Source organism: Hemitrygon akajei, chromosome 18 (assembly GCF_048418815.1).
Source record: "Hemitrygon akajei chromosome 18, sHemAka1.3, whole genome shotgun sequence".
In the NCBI taxonomy this organism is placed as follows: Eukaryota; Metazoa; Chordata; class Chondrichthyes; order Myliobatiformes; family Dasyatidae; genus Hemitrygon; species Hemitrygon akajei.
In genome coordinates this window covers 48,894,949-48,918,045 of record NC_133141.1, presented here as the reverse complement: position 1 = coordinate 48,918,045, position 23,097 = coordinate 48,894,949, and the positions used below count along the sequence as shown (strand labels likewise).

At 37.6% G+C, this 23,097-nt stretch overlaps 1 protein-coding gene across 15 annotated transcripts in view; it reads left to right on the top strand.

The window, feature by feature from the left end:
* Nucleotides 1-23,097, top strand: part of hdac5 (histone deacetylase 5) — a 321,402-nt gene that overhangs the window by 239,475 nt on the left and 58,830 nt on the right. For all 15 annotated transcript variants that reach the window (XR_012102062.1, XM_073071644.1, XM_073071647.1 and 12 more), the window contains 6 exons: nt 203-334; nt 7,501-7,613; nt 10,371-10,505; nt 11,457-11,679; nt 15,183-15,397; nt 16,428-16,691. Coding sequence is in view for 14 of the 15 variants with exons in the window: in XM_073071644.1 (XP_072927745.1) it covers nt 203-334; nt 7,501-7,613; nt 10,371-10,505; nt 11,457-11,679; nt 15,183-15,397; nt 16,428-16,691 (1,082 nt within the window). In the remaining variant the exon portion in view is untranslated. The remainder of the gene's footprint in view (nt 1-202; nt 335-7,500; nt 7,614-10,370; nt 10,506-11,456; nt 11,680-15,182; nt 15,398-16,427; nt 16,692-23,097) is intronic.

Here is a 23,097-nt window from a genome sequence, read left to right as displayed (position 1 = left end):
AATTTAGAATAACTTCAATTTTAGAGAGGACAGGAGGAAGAAACTCTATGTTAGTAGGTATCATTAAAAATAATTGGCTAAACATCCTCTCTGCATCTGTTTGTCTTAATGAATATTAAATCTTTAGCACTTGCTGTTCAAGCCTGATAAAAGTCAACAAATCTAAGGCTTAATTACATTTTTGTTCAAATAATATTTACAGCTTCCGAACCTAATTTGAAGGTGCGTTCCAGATTAAAACAGAAAGTGGCTGAAAGGAGAAGCAGCCCATTATTGAGGAGGAAAGATGGCACAATAATTAGCACATTCAAGAAGAGAGCAATCGAAATTACAGGTAAGGTTACAGAAACAAGATAATGCACTGAACATCACTTTATAACTGTGTAATCTGGAAATTAAACAAATAGCTTTGTTGGCATATTTTCAATACGCTGCTCACATTACTTTTGTAATTTTACTAATATTTTCCCTCCTTTCTTAAAATGTTAATTACCTGTAAGATTTCATGGGAGTAAATTGGTGTCCATTAAATCATTATCCATGTGTATGTGACCTGTGAACTTAACCTGGCTGTTTCTCATGTCGTCTTATTTTCATGTAGCCTATTCTTTCTGATATGCTCATGAAATCCCCGTAATTCCCCCATAACCATCCTCCTGTAAAGGTCCTTTATAGGAGACAGTAACCAACCCACTAGCGTATTTTAGGGAATTAGGAAGAAACCTGAGCAGCCAGTGAAATCTTTGGGGTTATAGAGTGAACATACAAACTCCACACTGACAGTATCCAAGTGCAGGATTGAATCCCAGTTACATGAGGAAATCTGCAGATGCTGGAAGTTCTAGCAACACACACAAAATGCTGGTGGAACACAGCAGGCCAGGCAGCACCTATAGGAAGAAGTACAGTCGATGTTTTGGGCCGAGACCGTTCGTCAGGACTAACTGAAAGAAAAGATAGTAAGAGATTTGAAAGTGGGAGGGGGAGATCCGAAATGATAGGAGAAGACAGGAGGGGTAGATATGAAGCTAAGAGCTGGAAAGTTGATTGGCAAAAGGGATACAGAGCTGGAGAAGGGAAAGGATCATGGGACGAGAGGCCTAGGGAGAAAGAAAGGGGGAGGGGAGCACCAGAGGAAGATGGAGAGCAGGCAAAGAGTGATTGTGAGAGGGACAGAGAGAAAACAAGGGGGGGAGGGGATAAATAAATATGTCAGGGATGAGGTAAGAAGGGGAGGGGGGCATTAACGGAAGTTAGAGAAATCAATGTTCATGCCATCAGGTTGGAGGCTACCTAGATGGAATATAAGGTGTTGTTCCTCCAACCTGAGTGTGGTTTCATCTTGACAGTAGAGGAGGCCATGGATAGACATATCAGAATGGGAATGGGACGTGGAATCAAAATGTGTGGCCACTGGAAGATCCTGCTTTCTCTGGCGGACAGAGTGCAGGTTTTCAGTAAGAAATCTCCCAGTCTGCGTCAGGTCTCACCAATATATAAAAGGCCACACCAGGAGCACCGGACGCAGTATACCACACCAGCCAACTCACAGGTGAAGTGTCGCCTCACCTGGAAGGACTGTCTGGGGCCCTGAATGGTGGTGAGGGAGGAAGTGTAAGGGCAGGTGTAGTACTTGTTCCGCTTACAAGGATAAGTGCCAGGAGGGAGATTGGTGGGAAGGGATGGGGGGGACAAGTGGACAAGGGAGTCGCGTAGGGAGCGATCTCTGTGGAAAGCAGAAAGGGGGTGGAGGGAAAGATGTGCTTGGTGGTGGGATCTCGTTGGAGGTGGCGGAAGTTACGGAGAATTATATATTGGACCCGGAGGCTGGTGGGGTGGTAGGTGAGGCTTGATGAGCCTCAGGTGAAAAGCTAGGATGAGGCCTTTCATTCCAGGATGAAGGAGATGTCTTCCTTTTTTAAAGAAAGGGGCTTCCCTTCCTCCACCATTAAATCTGCTCTCAAACACATCTTTCCCATTTCAGGCACATCTGCTCTCACCCCATTCGCCCGCCACCCCACTCGGGATAGGGTTCCTCTTGTCCTCCCCTACCACCCCACCAGCCTATGGGTCCAACATATAATTCTCCGTAACTTCCGCCCCCTCCAATGGGATCCCACTACCAAGCACATCTTTCCCTCTCCCCCCCCCCCCCCTGCTTTCCGCAGGGTTCGCTCCCTACGCGACTCCCTTCTCCATTCTTCGCCCCTATCCCTTCCCACCGATCTCCCTCCTGGCACTTATCCTTGTAAGCGGAACAAGTGCTACACCTGCCCTTACACTTCCTCCCTCACCACCATTCAGGGCCGCAGACAGTCCTTCCAGGTGAGGCAACACTTCACCTGTGAGTCGGCTGGTGTGGTATACTGCGTCCGGTGTGGCCTTCTATATATTGGTGAGACCCGACACAGACTGGGAGACCGTTTCGCTGAACACCTGCACTCTGTCCGCCAGAGAAAGCAGGATCTCCTAGTGGCCACACATTTTAATTCCACATCCCATTCACATTCTGATATGTCTTTCCATGGCCTCCTCTACTGTCAAGATGAAGCCACACTCAGGTTGGAGGAACAACACCTTATATTCCGTCTGGGTAGCCTCCAACCTGATGGCATGAACGTTGATTTCTCTAACTTCCGTTAATGCCCCCCTCCCCTTCTTACCCCATCCCTGACATATTTATTTATCCCCTCCCCCCCTTGTTTTCTCTCTGTCCCTCTCACAATCACTCTTTGCCTGCTCTCCATCTTCCTCTGGTGCTCCCCTCCCCCTTTCTTTCTCCCTAGGCCTCTCGTCCCATGATCCTTTCCCTTCTCCAGCTCTGTATCCCTTTTGCCAATCAACTTTCCAGCTCTTAGCTTCATATCTCCCCCTCCTGTCTTCTCCTATCATTTCAGATCTCCCTCTCCCCCTCCTACTTTCAAATCTCTTACTATCTTTTCTTTCAGTTAGTCCTGACGAAGGGTCTCGGCCCGAAACGTCAACTGTACTTCTTCCTATAGATGCTGCCTGGCCTGCTGCATTCTACCAGCATTTTGTGTGTGTTGAATCCCAGTCACCAGATCTGTGAGGCAACAACACTGTGTCATCCATGCACAATAACTAAGTGCCCAGAACTGTACTAACTGGAAGTCAGGAGAAGCAACCTCTAAGAGTGGTCACAGATAGTGATCGGGTATCCAGATGATTTATTTATCCTAGTCCAAAGATGATGTAATCAAAGATGGGACATTCCTAATCTATGTTAACTCGGCTAACTAAAATGTGTAAAATTGGTGGACCTTGGAAGCAACATCTACCCAGTCCCTGGAGTTCTCTGCAAACTATGGGTATTGAATAAGAGATTTTTAATGTGATAGAAAACCCACCTTCTTTGTGTCTGCAACAAGTTAAAATAAATTACATGTATCCATTTTTGGAATATTCAAATAAAATAATTTAAATGTAGATAAGGTGTTCTAATTACACTGAACAGTAAATTTTTTCGAAAGTGATGCATCCTCAGAATTTTTTTGTTATGATAGACCGCTTGAAGCTGAATCCATATATAATTTCAGGCTACTTGTATCGTGTAGGAATTTGGAGAAATAAGAAATTAACTTTTATTGAATATAATGTGTTTAATTGCTTAACGATACTGATGCTTTGCAATAGTTCAACTGAGCTAGAAATGTTTTGTTGATGATTTTCATTTGTACTCAGTGCCTGAGGCTTCTCGCTTAAGTGTCCAACAATAATCACCCAGCACTGATGGATTCCAGTTGCCCTGATACCATTTCTCCATGACTGCAACGTCCTGGTGAAACCTTTCAACATGCTCATCACTAACATTGCCAAGATTTTCAGGGAAGATGTCTAAATAGAAATGGAGAAAATAAATTTTTAGTGACATGTTGCACTGAATAGTTTTGTATGCGTGAAGCATATTGTCAACCAGCTGCATGTAGTTTGGTACTCTGTAGTTGCCAAGAAAATTTTCAACAACATCCTTGAATGTTTTCCATGCGATTTTCTCTGGTCCCATAGAAGTTCTTCGAATTGCCTGTCATTGAAGACCGGTTTAATTTGTGGATCAACAAAAGTGCCTTCCTTAATCTTGGCTTCAAGTTATTCTGGGAAGCATCTGTCTCAAATATAGAAATACTTCATGGAAATTTTTGTGCCTGGTGACAGCAGATTCCATTCTTGCAGTCTTCAACCCAGTAATTTTGCTTTTGCCTTTGATAAACTCCAGTCTCTGACCAGATTATTTACAGTAACTCTAAGTTATCAGATGAGACTCGTGCATCATGGGACCTTTGTCTGCCTCCTCTGAACTCCATGTCTCTGGTGGCTTCGATACGCGAAGACGATCATCATGTAGCACAAGTCTCTTGGCTGAAGAGAGAGTCAATAGATTTCTTGTTTTTAGCAGAGAAACAGGACACACTGGAAAGACAGAAGTAGCAGTTGGTCACATGATCCTTCTGCTCACGCCATATCATTGGTACAGTGAATGGCATTGATTTCTGAGTACCTCTGAGCCAAGCTCTGAGATCGACAGTGCATGTTGTGCAACAAATGTGAGGAGCCCAGGCTTTGACATGGTCACTAATTTTACACCCAAAGTAGAGTTCATAGCTTTTTTAATAAGAGGAGTCCTGCTCCATCTTTGAGATATCAGCATATACTTGCCACAAATATAACAGAAAGTTGCAACATTGGTGAGACATTTTGCTATCACAAATACTTCTGAAAATACAATCACTTTATTATAATGAGTACACACAGTATGCTATGCGTGTGGAGCATGTGCATCAACATGATCACAAACCGATTATACATGTAAATGCAATGCAATGAACAGTGTGTGCGTGATGTTTTTATAGCCTTTCTAAAACCTGTCCTGCCATGCAGCATCTGCCCTGCCAAAGCATGCCTGAGAAGATATAAAACTTTTCAGCTTGCATTGTGGGCAACATTTTAATTCACTTGAATTACAAACTGAAATAACAAATATAGGCGCTTTAAAAAAATGGTGCATAATTGGGCAATTTCATGGTGATTATTATGATCGGCAGACAAAATCCATAAGATACACCCTAAAGTATTCAGGAAGCAAGATCTTTGATGTCCAGTGTTAAGGGGGGTATAGGTAATCCAGTTGTGTATTAAAATGTTTCTTGGTTAATGGTACTGAAACTGGAGTATTTTGGTACATTTGTATTCCAATAATACTTGGGTTGTTATCTTAATGTTGCAGATTCCCTCCATTTTTTGATGAATTCATAAAACAATGAGTGCAATCTGGCCATCTAAATTAGTTCCAAATTGTTCACAATTGGTAGACCTGGTATGATAATGATAACTGTCTGTTCTTTCAGCATTGTACTGTAGCACAGTAGATGTGACAACAATAAACCAAGATTGCTCTCAGTAATAGGTGCAGATTCAAATAAGTGCTAGGACCACATTAATGATGAGAATGTGTATAGGAACAAAAGTAATATAATAGAAATGGTATATTAAGAGGATTTAGCTTTTAACTTCCCATGGAAAATCAAAAGGTACACAAATCTATTAGCAGCTTTTGGCAAGACTGGAGACAAATAATAATTAAGATTGTTCAGGCCACTCACGGAACAGTCCAGATCTGAATTAGATGGTTTTGAGAAGTCTTGCCCATGCGATTTACTCCCTTATCGTGCTCAGAGATTAAAATTTCTGAATCCTTTTAATAATTGAGGTAGAATTAAAGTTGTAGTTGCCTTTTATTGTTATTTCCTGTGCAGGTTGTTTGATATGTATTAACAGTAGTGACTTTGCAGCGTAAGCCAGAACTCGGCATCTGCTTTCTACTGTTACAGATTCACCAAAAACAGTTCCCTATGGTCATTACCAAGTTGACATTGTGCAATTTTCAAATATGGTGACCATCTTTGGAACTCTAGAAGATTGAGCTACGCTGGCTGATGCCATTCTTTTTCCACCCTGAACACCTGTACTACTAAAAACATGAGTACTATAATTCTAGTGCAGTAATATGTGTTTCATTTCTAGGCCAACAGGAATATGAGCATATCCTCCATTTGGAATGAAGCCTTGGACCCACTAATCATCTGCCAAAGTGATATATGTGCCTAGTCCTGATTTTTATTCTTCCATTGGTTTTCTGTCCTTTAATGACTGAGAGGTGGATCTCCCATTATTGTATCTCATGGAGCTAGGAGGAGAAAAAAGACAAAATAGCTCCCACAAATTCATTATATTCCATGGAAGCAGGACACTATTTTTCTTTTCTTTTTAACATTGATGCATCAGTGCATAAATGATTTCAAATTTGCTGAACCAGTCTATATTTATCTTGATATACAAAGTGCCTGGCGGCTATAAGGGTAATTTTATAATCGGGGATGGGCTGGTAGGAAAAAAATGCCGTGAAAAACTATGTCATATACCTTATGTCATTTAAGTATTGCAAAGTTTCCTTAATCTACCCCAAATAGGTGGGTAAGGTGAAAACTAATTAATGTTCCATTTTTAAGATACACATGTTTGAGGTGTATTTAATATGGTGATCAAACATAATAGGTTTGTTTAAAAAGTTGAATGTTAATTACTAACATGTATGATGGACAAAGAAAAAACTTATTTTTATTGGTTTATTCATAGAAGAAAGAGCATCTTATTAAGTTCTTACTCTTTCATAGAGAAAAGTACTATCATTGACTTTTGTTTCTAATACATGAATTGGAGAAATTGTGATCCTTCAACAAGGCTTACGCCTCACCATCTTGCTGCCTAATGTCTGTCGTGAGAAATATCCATCATGAGAATTTGCATGTGCAACAGAGTAATTGCAAGCAATACAGAGCTGCTGCCCATTATCAATGTGAAAGGTGGAAGTTTCAATTCAAGGATTTTACAGATAAACTAAATTGCACCCGCTGTTTTAAACAGATTGTGGAAAAAAAATTATATTTACCATAAAGATGTGCTGTAAATGGATGTGCCTCACCACAATATTTTTCATACAAAAGGAGTTTTCAGACAGGCTCAATATGCTTTCAACTTACTTTAAATCATTGACCATAAGGGGACATTTGAAAGAGGCCATATCTGTCATCATAACATTTTAATACAATCCTTATTTTTGACTAAAACCAAGAAAATCATTTGTGACTTCTTACATGCTTGCAAAAACATTTGTGTTATTATTTTGTGTTTGGAAATTTTCTGCCTCCACTGGCCAACCAGAAATTTTCCACCCATTAATACAAATAGTTGGAAAGTTCCAAGTTGGCAAGTGCAGAAGTTGATAAATGTAGCTTGTGAATCAATTAAGGTATTACACCTTACATTGAGGGGTGGGTGGGAAGCAAATCATCCCTTGAAATGTCTAAATATGGCTTGTGTTGAGTAATAGGGGTTAAACTATGCTTTTTATTCTTGAGCATTTAACTAGAATCTGATGAAACTGCTGTTTCCCTGATGCTAGTTTCTTTGTTTTGATTGTTTCAGTTTCCTCAGTCTGTAATAGCGCTCCTGGCTCTGGCCCTAGCTCTCCGAACAATTCAAACAATATTCCTGCAGAGAACGGAACAACTAGTTCTGTACCCTATATTCATGCTGAGGTAATAGCTTGTACCTACCATTAAATCTGTAAACCAGTTATTTCCAAGTATATAATAACAAACCTTTTTATAAGCTGTTTCTTTAAAGTCTATAGGTAGTAATTTTGAGTTTTGGCCTTATAAGTATTTGCATAAATTAACTTGTACCTTATGTTGTGCATTTGCTTTCGTATTCAAGACTGCAGAGTCAAATTAAGATTAATGAAAACCATTAGATGTTAAAAATAGCAAATATTCTAGACTGCACTGTAATAGGCTTCAGTAATTTTGAACTATGTATACAATATACTATCTATACTAATTTTGTAAACTGAGTTATTTAAAATCTAATATTCTTTAATAGTTTATTGTAGGTAGTTCCTTCTTCTCTCCCTTCCAATTATTCAGAATATGAGGAGTTAAAACTAAAACTCTCATTCTGGCTTACCAGTGTGTTTTATGCCAAGTCAATTGAACCAGTGCAAATTTTCTGATTTGAGAATGAGCTTTATTCTTTTGGGATAGAGTCCAATGTAATCTAGATCGAGACTGACTGTATTTATTTTATAGTAGTCCTTTACTAGTTTGGTCTAAATTAGATATTTAATATTCATGTGTATATGGCTGCACCTCTGCAGTTCGATTTACATGATTGTACACATTGCACATATTTTGAGATATTTACTGAAAATACTTAAAATAACGCAAAGATTCAGCTGGCTAATGTTTGGTTTTCTGAGGACTACTGTTGCTAGTAGTTTATGGGAGTTATTTTGTGTCTCCTATTTGAATCTGAATCAAGATTGTTTTCAGTGTTACTTTCTTCAAATATGTATTCAATATGGATTTCAAATATTTTTGATTTATAAAGAATAATACAGTACATATTTTTCATTAGAGATTGTGTTGGGTAGTGTAGTGTAGTGGTATTTACATGGTAATAACCGAAATATACAGTAACATGTAAGATTGCAGTCAGGTAAAAGATTTTCTGTCTCCAGTTTAACATTTTTATCTTTTAGATTACACTATTGCACTGTTGAGCTCAGTTATTTGAGGTTGCATGCACATTAGGACCACTTACAAGTAATTTAACCTTGAAACTTCTGTAGAGAGCAAACATTTATAAAATGAAGGAACTTGTGTGAAATGTCAACTATTGTGACAAATTATGACTCTCTCCTCATATCAAGAATAATGATTTTTTTGTCAAGGCTTGTCATTATTTATCCTTTATAAAGGAATATTTGCTGCAAGAGATTAAGTAATGATTTGGGGGGGGGGGGGGGGGGAAGAGGTCGACAAAATTTTGTGGAGGTTAGTTTTGTTGCTCCATGATCAAGAACACTGTGTTGATTAAAAAGCTGAACTGTTACCTAGGTGTAGGTGTGTAAGCATAATAGTTGTTCAGAGTTCTGTAATAAATTGCAATATGAAGTATCCTTAGTCCAGCCACCTAGGTTTTCTCTTGTATGTTGTTGGGCCATAAGCTCTTTTCCTAAAGTATCAAGTGAAAAATCCGGTAGTGGTGTATTAATTTGTTGGCATAATATTTATAGTATGTTTCCGTTTGAAAAATGTTAGTCAATGTCAATATCATTTTGAAGTATGCTAAGTAACTTGACTCTACATAGTAATTGAAATATCAACATTGAGAAACCCAACAATTTGGCAGAACAACACAAAAACCAAATGTAACTATTACAAGAAGCCTACCACTTACTTAACTATTCACTACTTGTTGGAAAACAATTACCAGGTCCTGATGTATGAAATAAATGAACATTTGTCACACAAATATATTCTCCCCTTCTGAGATGCCTTTCAGAATGAAATACAGAGATTAATTTGTCTCAGCAGTTAATTAATTGGATCTTGCCTTATAGTAAGCACTAATATTTAGTTTCCATTTTTATTTGATTGCCATATTTTAGAGAGAAACTGGAGACAAAAAAAGTGAAGTAATGCAAAGTAATTCCATGCAGCAGGAAGGATTCACTTGTACATGCTTGTACATGTATGTTGCATCTTAGAGTACCTCAGAGATTTAGCTTTCAGTTATTCAGATAGACAGTGAATCCACCATTTGACACTATTTGCTTTCAGTATTTGCCTCCATGTTGTAGGCATAATTTACTTCAAAAATAATCATATCTTCTAGAGTTCCTTGAAAACAAATATTAAAATATCATTTGCTCTTGTATGCCTGTTGGGATTTGCAAATCACTGTTCTTAATACTAAGAATTCCAGTATGAATTTACTTTCATTATTCATAGTCAAGTTATTGATACTTTGAAAATAATAATATATGCTAAGTATTTCACATATTTTAAAAAGGTTATGATATTACTTTAGTAATAGTCATCTTTGGTACTTGTACTGACATGTACTTCATAGTGTGCTCTGAATAATTATTTCTTTATTAAATATTCAAGCTGACAGATGATTTTATTGGACAAGGAAATCTCATGCAAATCTTAACATACTTCACATTAAAGCAGAATACTGTCAGTGGCAGAGTATTCACCCGGTGTATTTAATGAGCACCTGTTGATATCAAAGTTCCAACCAAACTCTTCAGTAACCATATAAAAAGTTGGACATGCATTGGGTTGAATTGAGAGACACTTTAATGAATAGTGAAGAATCCAGTTTCTCATGAAGTATAGTGAGGATATAGCGTGAATTGAGCCCTAGTACAAAAAATAAGAAAAAATTAGGTCAAATGATCTTATTAATGAACAGAATATAAAGCAATATTTTGTTGTCATCCACAGCATATGCCCCCACATCACAAAGCAGTAAACACTGATGGGTCAGCAAGTCAGCTCACCCTCTACACATCCCCTTCTCTGCCTAACATTTCCCTGGGGCTCCCAGCAACAGTCACAGGATCCAACTCACAAATCAATGTAAGTAGACAATGTTTATTTATGGCACCATATATTCTTTTAAGTGAACTGAATCAAATAAAAATGAGATTTCTTTAGATTTGTATCTTCTATTTTAATTGACTTTCTACAAGTGGGTGTTACTGAATTAGCCAACAATAAAAAAAACATTTCAAGTGAAGAAAAATTGGCTTTATTATTTTTGCCTTGAGATTCATTCCACTTATTCACTCCTAAATGTTCTATGTAGTCAGGTCATCACATGGTATTGTCTCATACTTCATTCCATTAGAGGCAATGAAGTCTATTTCAAAGATGGAATAAAACAGATTGATATGATTAGAACAACTGACTGGGAATGAACTTTGAAGGAATTGTGTTTCAAAAGTACAGCTGTCCATTGATTTTTTGACTTAAAGCTGGTTCCACAAGCTATAGGCCCATATGTAAGTTCATCCCAATAATGTGCTCTATGGAATCGCCAAGAACAGTTGAAAACTGAATCTACTTTCTAGTACTCCAGTACAATAAATTATATGACAGTTGAATGTATTTCCCTTTGTATTCAAAATATATTTGCAAGACTAATACTCAAAATCAAGAACCTTCACTGAGCAGATCTGCATATGGAAAGCATATGAAGCTACAGTATGTGCAGAGATAGTAGATCCTTCAATTGCTGATTTTTTTAATGTAAGAGCTACCCAAATGAAGGTAACCGCAGTCATAAGCTTATTCTCATAGTTAACATTCAGGCCATTCTTCTGGTGGAGTGTATATACTGAGTATTTATGTGGCCGTGATTAATTTTGAAAATGTGTAGCTCCTGTTTTGATTTTTGTTTGCTTTCTATAAACAAAGCTGAAAGCAATGAAACTGATGAATAGTTCTTTGAATTAGTAGATTGAAGGAAGCATGTTTTTTTCAAAACTATGTTTTTATTTTGTTAATGTCATTCTTTTCTCATTATAGCCCTCACAAAAGATATCAGCCCAGCAAGAAGCAGAGCGACAGGCTATTCAGTCTTTGCGTCAAGGTGGTGCCTTAACAGGGAAGTTTATGAGTACCACTTCACTACCATCCTGCTTGCCAACAACAGCAATTGAAGGAGAAGCCAACACTCACAGTCACCCCTCCCTTCTACAACATGTGCTGCTACTGGAACAGGCTCGACAACAAAATGCTTTAATAGCTGGTGAATATTTTTTATTTGAAATCAAAACAAAATGCAAAACAAAATCCATGGAGAGACTGTTTCTAGGCTGATAATGCTTAGATATGTGAGCAATGTATGAGAGCAGCTAAGTTGTGTTAAGGTATGGAAAAAATATTCATACATTAAAGTGTGGACAAAAAATACTCTGAGAACCTCTGGGATGAACAATTGATTTTGCAGGGAAGGTTGATGAGTATAATGATACTGTACCTTTCTTTTGTTCTAAATGGAGTATGGATTATGTAAGTCCCCATGAGGTTATTCCTTATTAGGAAGTAGGAGCAGAATTAGGCCATTTGGCTCAATTGAGTCAGCTCCGCCATTCCATCATGGCTGATTTTTTTCTTTCCTCTCTACTGTATTCTCCTGCCTTCTCCCCGTAACCTTTGATGCCCTAACAAATCAAGAACCTATCAGCTTCCACTTTAAATATATCCAATGACTTGGCCTCCACAATCGTCTACGGCAATGAATTCTGCAGATTCACTATTCTCTGGCTTAAAGAAACAACTCCTCATCTCTTTTCTTCTATTCTGAGTCTGTGCCATCTGGTCCTAGACTCTCCCAATACTGGAAATTGTTTTGGAAGCATTAGACTGCCTTGATTTGACCCGTTCTTTCAAAAGACTCTAGAAAAAATGATGCAAAGCAGCTTTGAGCTGATGATTGTCACCCAATGGAATACAAAATGCTGGAGCAGTAGGGGTAAAAAAAAATTGATAAAGAGGGAACAGGAGTAATAACGAACAGATTTGTTTTTTGACTTCATCAATAGTAGCACCACTCCTTGTGAGATAGATTAATGACTATAATTTGCTTGAATAGGACACTATTTCCAAATTTGTAACAGTACAAAGTTTGAAAGAGTTGTGAAATGCAAGGACAATAACTGCAGGTTGCATGGGGAAATAAGCAGATGAAACTTAAAGGAGAAAATGCCAAGTATTACATTTGAAAGGAAAAGCAAGTAGAAGCAAAATAAACTAGAGGGCAAAATAAACTTTAATGTATACAATAAAATGTTCTGAAAGAATATACAAACAAAGGGATCAGGGGAATTTGTGCAGAGATTATTGAATGTGCCAGGGCAAGATCTTGGGCCGTACAAACAGAGGCACTGAATACTGGAATAAGGAAGTCATGATGAACCTTTATGAAACATAACTTAAGTATTATGTCTAATTCCAGGCAGCACACTTTAAGAAAGAAGAAACAGAAAAGATTTTCAAGAATGTTGCCAGGAATTAGAGGCTTAAATTGTTAGGTTGACTGGGTTGTTTTCTTTAGAGCAGGGGAAGTTGGGAGGGAATCTCACAGAGCTGTTTTAAATGGTGAAAGTATTGACAGGTTACTTAGAGGGAAGCTGTTGCTATTGATGCAGGAGTCAAGAAACAACAGATCAAGTAATTGACTGAAGAACCAAAAGTAGCATGAGGTAAACTTTTTTATGCAAGGAGTGATTAGATTTGAGCAATATATGTTTTTTAATTTCAGATTTTTAATATCTACAGTTTATTTCCAATTTCTGAAGGCTTTGGAAAATGTCCCTTTTCAAAATCTATTAAAAATCAATTAATCCACTCTATTTCAAAATATAATCAAATACTAAATTATTCAAATATGTTTAAAATATTTTAAATAAATAATAAATAATTTTAAACAAATATTATTTTAAAAATGTAAATTATCCTTTTCTTCGCAGCTAATCGCTATTAATTGGCTTGCTGTTCCTGTACAACTCTAAGCTTGTAAGTTCAATGGGCAGATACCCAGCATGACTAATGGGAAGTTAAAGCAAGCTTATGTTCAATTGTAGAGCTCCTTGTGGAGTTTTAAGACTGTTCACTTCATCTTCACTCCATCCTCAAAAAGCTGGATTTTCCGGTGGCCAACCATTTTAATTGCAATCCCCATTCCCATTTCAGCATGTCACCCCATGACCTCCTTTTCTGCCTTGATGAGGCCACTCAGCTTGGAGAAGCAACACCTCATATTCCACCTAGGTAGCCTCCAACTTAATGGCATGAACATCAATTTCTTCAACTTCCAGTAACTTATTCCCCTCGCCTTCCTCCTTCTTCAATTCCCTACTCTGGCCCCCTGTTTACCTCTTCTTATCTGCCTATCACCTCCCCCTGGTGCCCTCCTTCTTCAGCCCTAACCTTTTCTACCTATCACCTTACAGCTTCTTACTTCATACCCACCTCCCCCATCCACCTGGTTTCACCTGTCACCTTCTAGCTTGTTCTCCTTCCCCTCTGCCCACCTTCTTATTCTGACATCTAGCCTGTTCCTTTCCAGTCCTGATGAAGGGTCTTAGCCTCAAACATTGACTGTCTATGCCTCTCCATAAATACTATCTGACCTGCTGTATTCCTCCAGAATTTTGCATGTGTTGCTTTGAAAAATGGTAGATAGAATTTAATACAGCTAAGTGTGAGGAGTTGCACTTTTGGTGGACAAACCAGTGTAGGGCTTACACAGTGCACTGAGGAATACATTAGAACAAAGGGATCTGGGAATACAGATCTATAATTCCTTGAGAGTGTCGTAACAGGTAAATAGTGTTGCAAAGAGAGTTTCATAAGTCAGAGTATTGAGGATAGGAGTTGGGATGTTATGTTGAAATTATATGAGACTAGGCAGAATAACAGTTCGGTATGGACTAAAAGAGCCAAAGGGCCTGTTGCTGTGCTGTAGTGCTCTACTGTATGATTCTGAGAATCTACTGAAGGATGGGAACAAAATTGTGGAATTGTCAGTATTTCACAGCAAGTTCCAGCCTAATTCAGTCAGGAAAAATCTAAGACAAAAGCTTTTAAACATCTCATACCCTTTATTAATGGATAAACATATCAGTAAGAAAAAAAAAAGAACTTTATCGTTTTTGTTGAAAGGTCAGCTTTCTCTTTTAAGCCCAGAATTGTTTTTCTATACTGCTCTTTACAAATACAAGAACGTTCAAGGAGAAATAATTATCAAGCATCGTCAATTCCCATGTATTAATCAAATACACAACTCACTATCACAATATTTTATCAAATAGGTGCACTGTCCATTTTATCTTCCATGTTTCAATATGACAACTCTATGGAACTGAAGAACTGTATATATAGAAGAAAGTATAAATGATAACCATAACTTTTTAGTTATTTGTCTTTATTGAAATAAGGATTCCTCCTTCAGGTGATATTATAACTGCTCTCTAACTATCAGTTGACTCATGCTGTTACACCTTCTGAAGTATAAAACATATAAGTATGAATTTTAATACACAAATATCAAGACATATTATTTATGATTCATGTTTTAGGTTACTGTATTCCTGTTATTATTGCAAAAGAATTGATTCTGTGAAACTAAAAGTGATTACATAAACCTCAGTGATAAATAGATGAAATATTACAAAACTGGTCATGGAAAATGTTCTGATTTAAAGTATTGTAACATACGAATAACAATGTTCCTGTTATTTATCTTAGTGCCACTGCATGCTCAGTCACCACTGGTAACAGGTGAGAGAGTTTCAACCAGTCTTCGAACAGTGAACAAGTTGCCTCGACACCGCCCACTCAGTCGAACTCAGTCAGCTCCTCTACCCCAGAGTCCCCAGGCCTTACAGCAACTGGTAATGCAGCAACAACACCAACAGTTTTTGGAGAAACAGAAACAGTACCAACAACAACTGCAGCTTAAGGTGCGAAAAGGAGTTAAATTTGAAGGGACAGCATTTCAAATTTTGAATCTACAATTTACAGTAAATCACATGTTTCATAATTAGATTTTATTTTTCAGGCAAACATTGGGATGCTTTACCATTATATGACAAAAGATTGCAGTTGCCAACATTCTGAAAAGTCATTTAGTTAGACACATGTCCCTGCTCTTTCCCATTAGCTGTGCAGGGAATGACCTCTGAACAGTCATGAAATGTTCAACTCTAAATATGGCTTTTGGTCCATTGGGGCATTGTAATGGATGCATTTGCCTGTGATTGATGTTCATTGCTTCATTTTTTGTCCATGCATTTTTTTTCTGGAATCTAGTTCTCTAACAAATTGAAAGGTTAACACAGCTTAAGAGTGCTAAAATTGTATTCCTGTTTATACTTTTATTAACCTTAAGTTTATGACCTCCTCATTTCCATTTTGTTGACCAGTATAAATAATCTTTTACCTGATGCATCAATAACTATGGGAACAAATTTAAGGTGATTGTCAAAAAAGCAAAAGATAACTTGTGAAATCTTTTGGTTTTGACATATCAAATAGTTTTAATCTTCAGCACCATGTACTCAATAATATAATTAGATTTGGCGTTCAGAAGTGAATTGGATGATTACTTGAAGGAATATGCAGAGAGCAAAGATTAGGGGACTGTGACTAATTGGAAAGCTATATCAATTACCTGTATGAGCATTAAACACAAAGTACACTGTAGATGCTGGGGTCAAAGCAACATGTACAACAAGCTGGAGGAATTCAGCAGGTCGGACAGCATCCGTGGAAACGAGCAGTCAACGTTTCAGGTCCTGACGAAGGGTCTCGGCCCAAAACGTCGACTGCTCATTTCCACGGATGCTGTCCGACCTGCTGAGTTCCTCCAGCTTGTTGTACGTATTACTGGTATGAGCATGATGGGACAAGTACTAATGAGCTGCTTCCCTATTCTTCACTTGCAAAGAAAAACTCTTGCTTTCTTTCATTTTATGGTTGACTTTTTCACAGATGCTTTCCAAGTCAAATGAACAACCTCGGCAGCCTCCAAGTCATCCAGAGGAAACAGAAGAAGAACTGTGTGAGCAACAAGACATGCAAGAGGATCAGCCAGTACCAAGAAGTGGCAGCATTAATACTGCAGGAAATGAAGCAGCTGATGAAAATCCTGTACAGGTTGCAATGCAAGTGAAGGATGAGCCTCCAGATAGTGAAGAGGAAGATCAACTAGAAGATCAGAAAGAAGTTGAGGAGCAATCTTTGCAATTTAATCAGGTAATTCCAGTTCTTTAGTTTTCATTTCATATTCATTCACTGTGTAATTCTTAAGTCAATGCCTCATAAACCGCATATTATCATTTAAAGTTAGTTTTTGTGGGAGGAAACAAGATTATTATTTTTGTGGGAGGAAACAAGATTGATTATTTTAGTTCTGTAAGTTTAAATGTTTTTTTTAAATCAAGAAAGATGCCATTCTCACTGGGAATGTCAGTCTGATTTGAAGAGTGAAAATAAAGATTCATTTTAAATATCAATGTATACAATTGTGTTATCTTGACTTCCAAGTTTTTTTGGACAAAGTGTGAGAAATATTTCATTCACATGTCTCTTTAACTTATATACCCATTCACAGTAAAGTTAAGATTAATATAATAACAACAGCGTGCCCAATGTAAAGTTAAGGATTTTTTTTCCTGTGTTAAATTCCCCAGTAGAGCAATGCAGGTGCAAAATGAAAGTTACAAAAAAGCAAGAAAGATGGATATAATACAGAATTGATTTGATATTTTGGACCAAATTTTTCAAGGACCCCACCGACCATTACTACCATAACATTCATCACTTGTTGAAAGACAATCAAATCTGCAATGTCCTAATTTGTCCATCTTTTATTTCACTTTCCATTAATTTAACTGAGTTCAGGGAATCTCCTGGAACTTGCCGCTGTTATTGTCAATCCAAGCAGTGCCAGCCTGAATTGGTGCACCTGGACTTATGAACACAGGGGCACGTCCATGCCAGGCCTAGTCCTGAATGCCCTGTAATTGGCCACAAAACTGGAGCTTACCTGAGACCACAGTTGGTCTGTGACTATTTGAGAACATGAAGGGGTTATGACTTTCAGAGTCACTTCCAGCAGTTTTAAGGGTTTATTATGAACTAATACACTGATTCTTTTGGTGAAAATCTTGTATTTCTTTTCTGTGGTAGGGATTTCAATGGGCAGAAGTCACTTGAAGTTCCTTTCACGAAAGGTGATAAGCAAAACAAGATTTTCAACAATCACTTAGATTTTCACGACTCACTTTCTCCTTTTATATTAACTGCTGTATTATATTAAGCAGCAAACATAGTGTAATAGATACTACAGACCTGACATGAAGATTGGTTAGACAGTCATACATGGTGGTGGTTTAGACCTGCATTTTTTGCTGATACCTGGTGAAACTTCCCAGCCATGTTCATGGATAGAACTATACATATTCTATATTGAGCAGAAAATTGCTGACCAGCTGTTCCCTGAAATGGGAGATGAGGCTGGGTTAAGCAACAGTACAATGAGAGAGAGAGAGAGAGAAATGGCTTGAAGATACAGCTATGTGTTATATTTAGTTGTGGGCCTTCCACAGAGAAGCTGTGTGATTAAAACAACATCCTAGCAGCGCACTGCAGAGGGATCGAGGAAGTCATATATGCACGTTCCTGACATGGAAATCACATCAGGATGTCAAGGGTGACTTAAAATAGGAATACAGCATCACCCGAGGACACAACAAACTATTAATGTTTTAAATTTATTTTGGCTGACTGCCACCATGAGTTGTGATTGTTCCAAAAGTTGCAAAATATTATTACGTATTTACAGCATGGAGAACAAAGAGATTTCTCCTGACTTCCTTTTTGGATCTATTACAACTATAATTTAAATTTATCACCCGTAACTCTTAATTATGTCAGCAACTGAAAACATCTGTCATATCGGGCCTTTTTGAAAGGTATAACTTATCAGTTTTCATTTGTCGTTCTAGTAAGCCTTGTGTATGCCCATTCTGTATTTCTAATGATTGTTAGCTCTAGCAAAAGTGAATGAAAAGTTGAATGTATTAGCTCATTGCAATCATAATTCAGTTAGCACAAAGAGTTATCATGATTTAAACACAAAACAGTTTCCATGAATAAAATGTTTATCAGTGCCAGTGATGAAACAAAACAACTTGTTTAGCCTTTAACCATTTAGCCTGTCAGTTAATTTCATTTGACATAATGTAGTCTATCTGGAAGTCGCAAAAGTAAATGAAATGTAACCACAATTGCAAACTCAGATTATCTTCCAAAAGAAAATCAATTTTGTTGCAGTGTGGTATTACATGAAATTATTTATTTATTTGACATTTTTCCAATATAACTTTTGAGGATTGGATTCTTTAGTGGCAGAGAGATGTGGCAGGAGAGCATTGCTTAAAACATTTCCTTTGAATTACTTTGATACAGTATAAAGCAGTGTTTAAAATTGGATGTCTGGAGTTGATTATGGGATGATTTCACCGGGCAACAAAATAACTACCATTGGTTTTCCAAAATACAGAACAAGATATTTTTGAGCAAAGTTCAAGCAGATGCAGCATTTTATTCAGTGCAATCAGTTCTATATGTGCAATATGCAAGCAGGTTTAATTGATTTTATTATGTTTAATAGTTTAAGTTTTACATTTGATCATCTATTTCTTATTGGAAGATTGCACATCTATGAGAGAAACAGGATAGAAAAGTGTATTGATGTTGAGCTAGGATGAACTCCATAGAGCATAAGATGTAAGAGTAGAAAGAGACCACCCAGCCCCGCAAGTCTGCTCCACCATTTATTAAGATCATTGCTAATCTGATTTTAGTCTCCACGCCAATTTCCTTCTTGATCCCAAAAATCTGTCTACCTTGGCCGATACTCAATGACTGAACTTGTACAGCATCCTCAGGTAGAGAATTTCAGATTTGTGAATTGGCAAACCCTTATTCTAAAATTATGCTCCTTAGTTTCAGCTTGCTTTAAAAGGCAATACACTCTTATCCATCCTGTCAAGTCCATTCAGAATCTAGTACATTTCAAAAAGATCACTTGTATTATTCTGAATTCCAGTGATTTGGGGTCTGTAAGGCAATCCTGTCTTCTTGGTTCTTTTTTTTTTATTGCTTCCACTCCAAGTATTTCTCAATATTGCCCCTAGGAAAGCATATCTACAGTATGTTCCAAATTATTATCATCACCTGTGTTCCTGATGCCAAAATCACATCATTCACACATATGTGCTCAGTCACATTTCCTGGTTAGTATGATTTGATCCAGAAATGGTACCAAATGTGATTTTTACAGATAAAATATTTACTTGTATAATGTTGAAAATTTGATTGCTAGGAGACCCAGTATATTGGAACAAATTGAATTTGTATTCATAGTGATGCAAGATTTATGTATGGATCTTAATAAGTGCTTTGTCACCTTTTTCTTTATAAGAACAATAGAAAGTTGTTGAAGTGTGGAGTAATGGACAGAATTAAAGTAGTGAATGAAAATGTTAAGAAATATAGTATGTTTGAAAATGGATAAATTATTAAGAAAGTGTCTTTGAAATCTTGGATGAAATTTACCCCAATCTATCATTGGAAGCAAGAAAGAAAATAACAGCGCTTGGAATTTCTTTTTCCAATCCTCTAGCTATAGTTAATGGTACTAGAGGACTGTAAGTCTGTAACTGTGCTATCTATGTTCAGCAAAGGAGCCAGAGATAGATTGTATAACTGTGGGCCAACCAGTTAGCCTAATATTATAAATGGGCAGTTCTGAAAGACTGTAAAAGTCAAAGTAAAATGGAGGGGGAGGGAAATGTCTAACAACTTTTATTAACAATCCTAAGGAGGTTCAGTGATGTTAATATTTTTGATAGTCTGGTAAATTTCAGTGAGGTTTTTGAGGGTCTCGCATGGCAGATTGTCTTAAAAGTAAAAGTCCATATTTTCCAAGGGAGACTAGCAAGTAGATCCAGAATTGGTTCAGTGACAGGGAGCAAAAGGCAATTGTGCTATAGTGACTGGAAGTCAATAGGGGGATTTTCAAGGGCTGGGTACCAGATTGTTAAAAGACCATTCAGTTGATTTTAAATGTGAGGACCATGTTTAATCGTTGTAGATGGCACAAAAATATGTATGCAATTGATAATAAGAAAGTTACAGATTGCAGGAAGGTATCTAACATGTATGTTGCAACTTAATTTCCTTCTAGAGAACTTGGGTAATGCATTTTGGGGAGAGCAAATGAAGCACAGGAATGTATTTGTGAGTAGTAGGATACTGAAAGGTTAAAGAAACTGGATGCCCTTGGACTGCACATCTATAGATGCTAGAATGCAGTAGAATAGATGAATAAAGTGGTTAAGGTATAAATGATGTATGTATTGCATTGACTGATGTGAAAGCTTGTTATTGGAAGGATGTGGCAGCATCAGCAAGTAACTTTAAATTCCTTGGTATTATCATATCAGAGGGTCTGTCCTGTGACCAGCACGTAAGTGCCTTTGCAAAGAAGGCACAACAGCACCTCTACTTTCTTAAAAGTCTGCGCAAATTCAGCATGTCATCTAAAACTTTGATGAACTTCTATAAATGCACAGTGGAGAGTATCTTGACTGATTGCATCATGGCCTGATGTGGAAACACCAGTGCCCATGAACGGAAAAGCTTTCAAAAAGTGGTGGATACAACCCAGTCCATCACAGGCAAAGTCCTCCCCACCAAAGAGTATATCTACAAGGAGCACTGCCACAAGAAAACAGCATCCATCATTACGTACCCCCACCATCCAGGCCATGCTCTTGACTCGCTGTTGCCATTGGGAAAGAAGTACAGGAGCCATAAGTCCCACACCACAAGGTTCAGGAACAGTTATTACCCTTCAATCATCAGGCTCCTGAAACAGTATGTATAGCTTCAATTCACCTCAACTCTGAACTGATTCCACAACCCTTCAAGGACTTTCAATTTCAAGGTTTCTACAACTCATGTTCTCAGTATTATTTATTTACTTACCTATTTTTTTGTATTTGCACTGTTTATCATTGCTTCTTTTATACTTCTTTGTTATACTATGAATGCCTGCAATAAAATGAATCTCAAGGTAGTATATGTTGATATTTTGATAATAAATTCTCTTTCAATTTTGAACTTTTGAGTTAGAAAACCTGATAAGTTAAGTGATATTTGGCACAGGCAAGTGCAGGTAATGACTCTCTCAACAAGAGTCCAATTGCACCTCCCTCCACTGTGCACCTTCACTACACAAGCCTTTCTTCATTTTTTAAAGATGTGAGAATCACTGGCAAGACCATCATACAAAATTGATCTTCAGAAGGGGGAACCTATGGCAGCCCTTCTGTTGAGGGTTTTCTGTCAATGGTTTTGGGTAGGGAATCCCAGGGATTAACCTAATCAATATTGAAACAGTGGCAATGTATTTTAAGTCATTTTTCAACAGTGGCGTTGAAAAGAATAAATGTTGAGGGTGGGTGAGATGCAAATCAAGCAGACTACTTTCTCCTAGATGATGTTTAGCTTCTTCACTGTAGTTGGAGTTGCACTTGTCCAGGCAAGTGAAAAGCATTCTATCACTCCTTTGACTTGTGCTCTATAGAAAGTAGATAGGCTTCTAGGTATTAAGCTTGCTGCAAGATATTGGAGGATATCTGGTCTTGTAGTGAACTGTAGCAGTTTAAGGAGATAGCTCAGTTCGCATAGTTTTTGGGAAATAGGAAAGTTCTCGTAGCTGCCAGAATTTAGCCTCATTCATGTACACTATGATCTGATTTGCAACAGTATACTTTTTTGGCTTCAAGGAGTTGTTGCTACTAAATGAATAATTGTCACAATGATGGATGAGCGCCCCCAGTCAAAAGGGGGGGGGGGCTTGATCAGGCTAGGTGAAAAATAGTGTGTGCATAACAGTGCTTTTTATTCATGGGGATCACGGAGAACCACAGTAGCTAACAGCCAGATGCTTCTAATATGAAGTTGCCAGGAAAGTATGTAAAAGAAGTTATACTGCTTGACTATTTCCACTTTGAGAAAGCCTGCAATGGATGCAACTCTTCATGTCTGCTCTGCCTGCTAGGTTGAAGGATTAAGAGATGAAGTCTCCTTGAGTGTGCGGCTAAGGTGACCTTCCTAATACAACATTGAGCAAGAAACCATGAGATGGGCAGAGATCACCAACAGGAGTTTGGAATGATTCTAAGGAAGCTGAGTGTGGCCATGATCATGACTAGCAAGTAGTTCAGGCACACGTGAAGTTGTGAAGACAAGAATGTATTTTCAATATTAACCATCTAAGTTGTGTGGTTCTAGAGAAAAAGCATTTATAAAACCTGTTTGGTTCCCTGAGTAATTAAGGATGTGTTTTGCAGACCAGAAAGTCATACTAGAGACAGATTTTGCATGTTGTTCTTCTGTTGACATCATTTTAGGGAAGTTTTATTCTGAAGTAGAGCAGATAATCATAACAAAAAGTCAGTGGTTGAATTTCCCAACAGTTGCTGAGGCAAGCAGAAATGGGTACAATGTTGCTGTTCTCTGAATGACGCTGATTTCCAACTGTATAGCAACACTTTATTTTAGTAGTTATACAATGGAATATGGA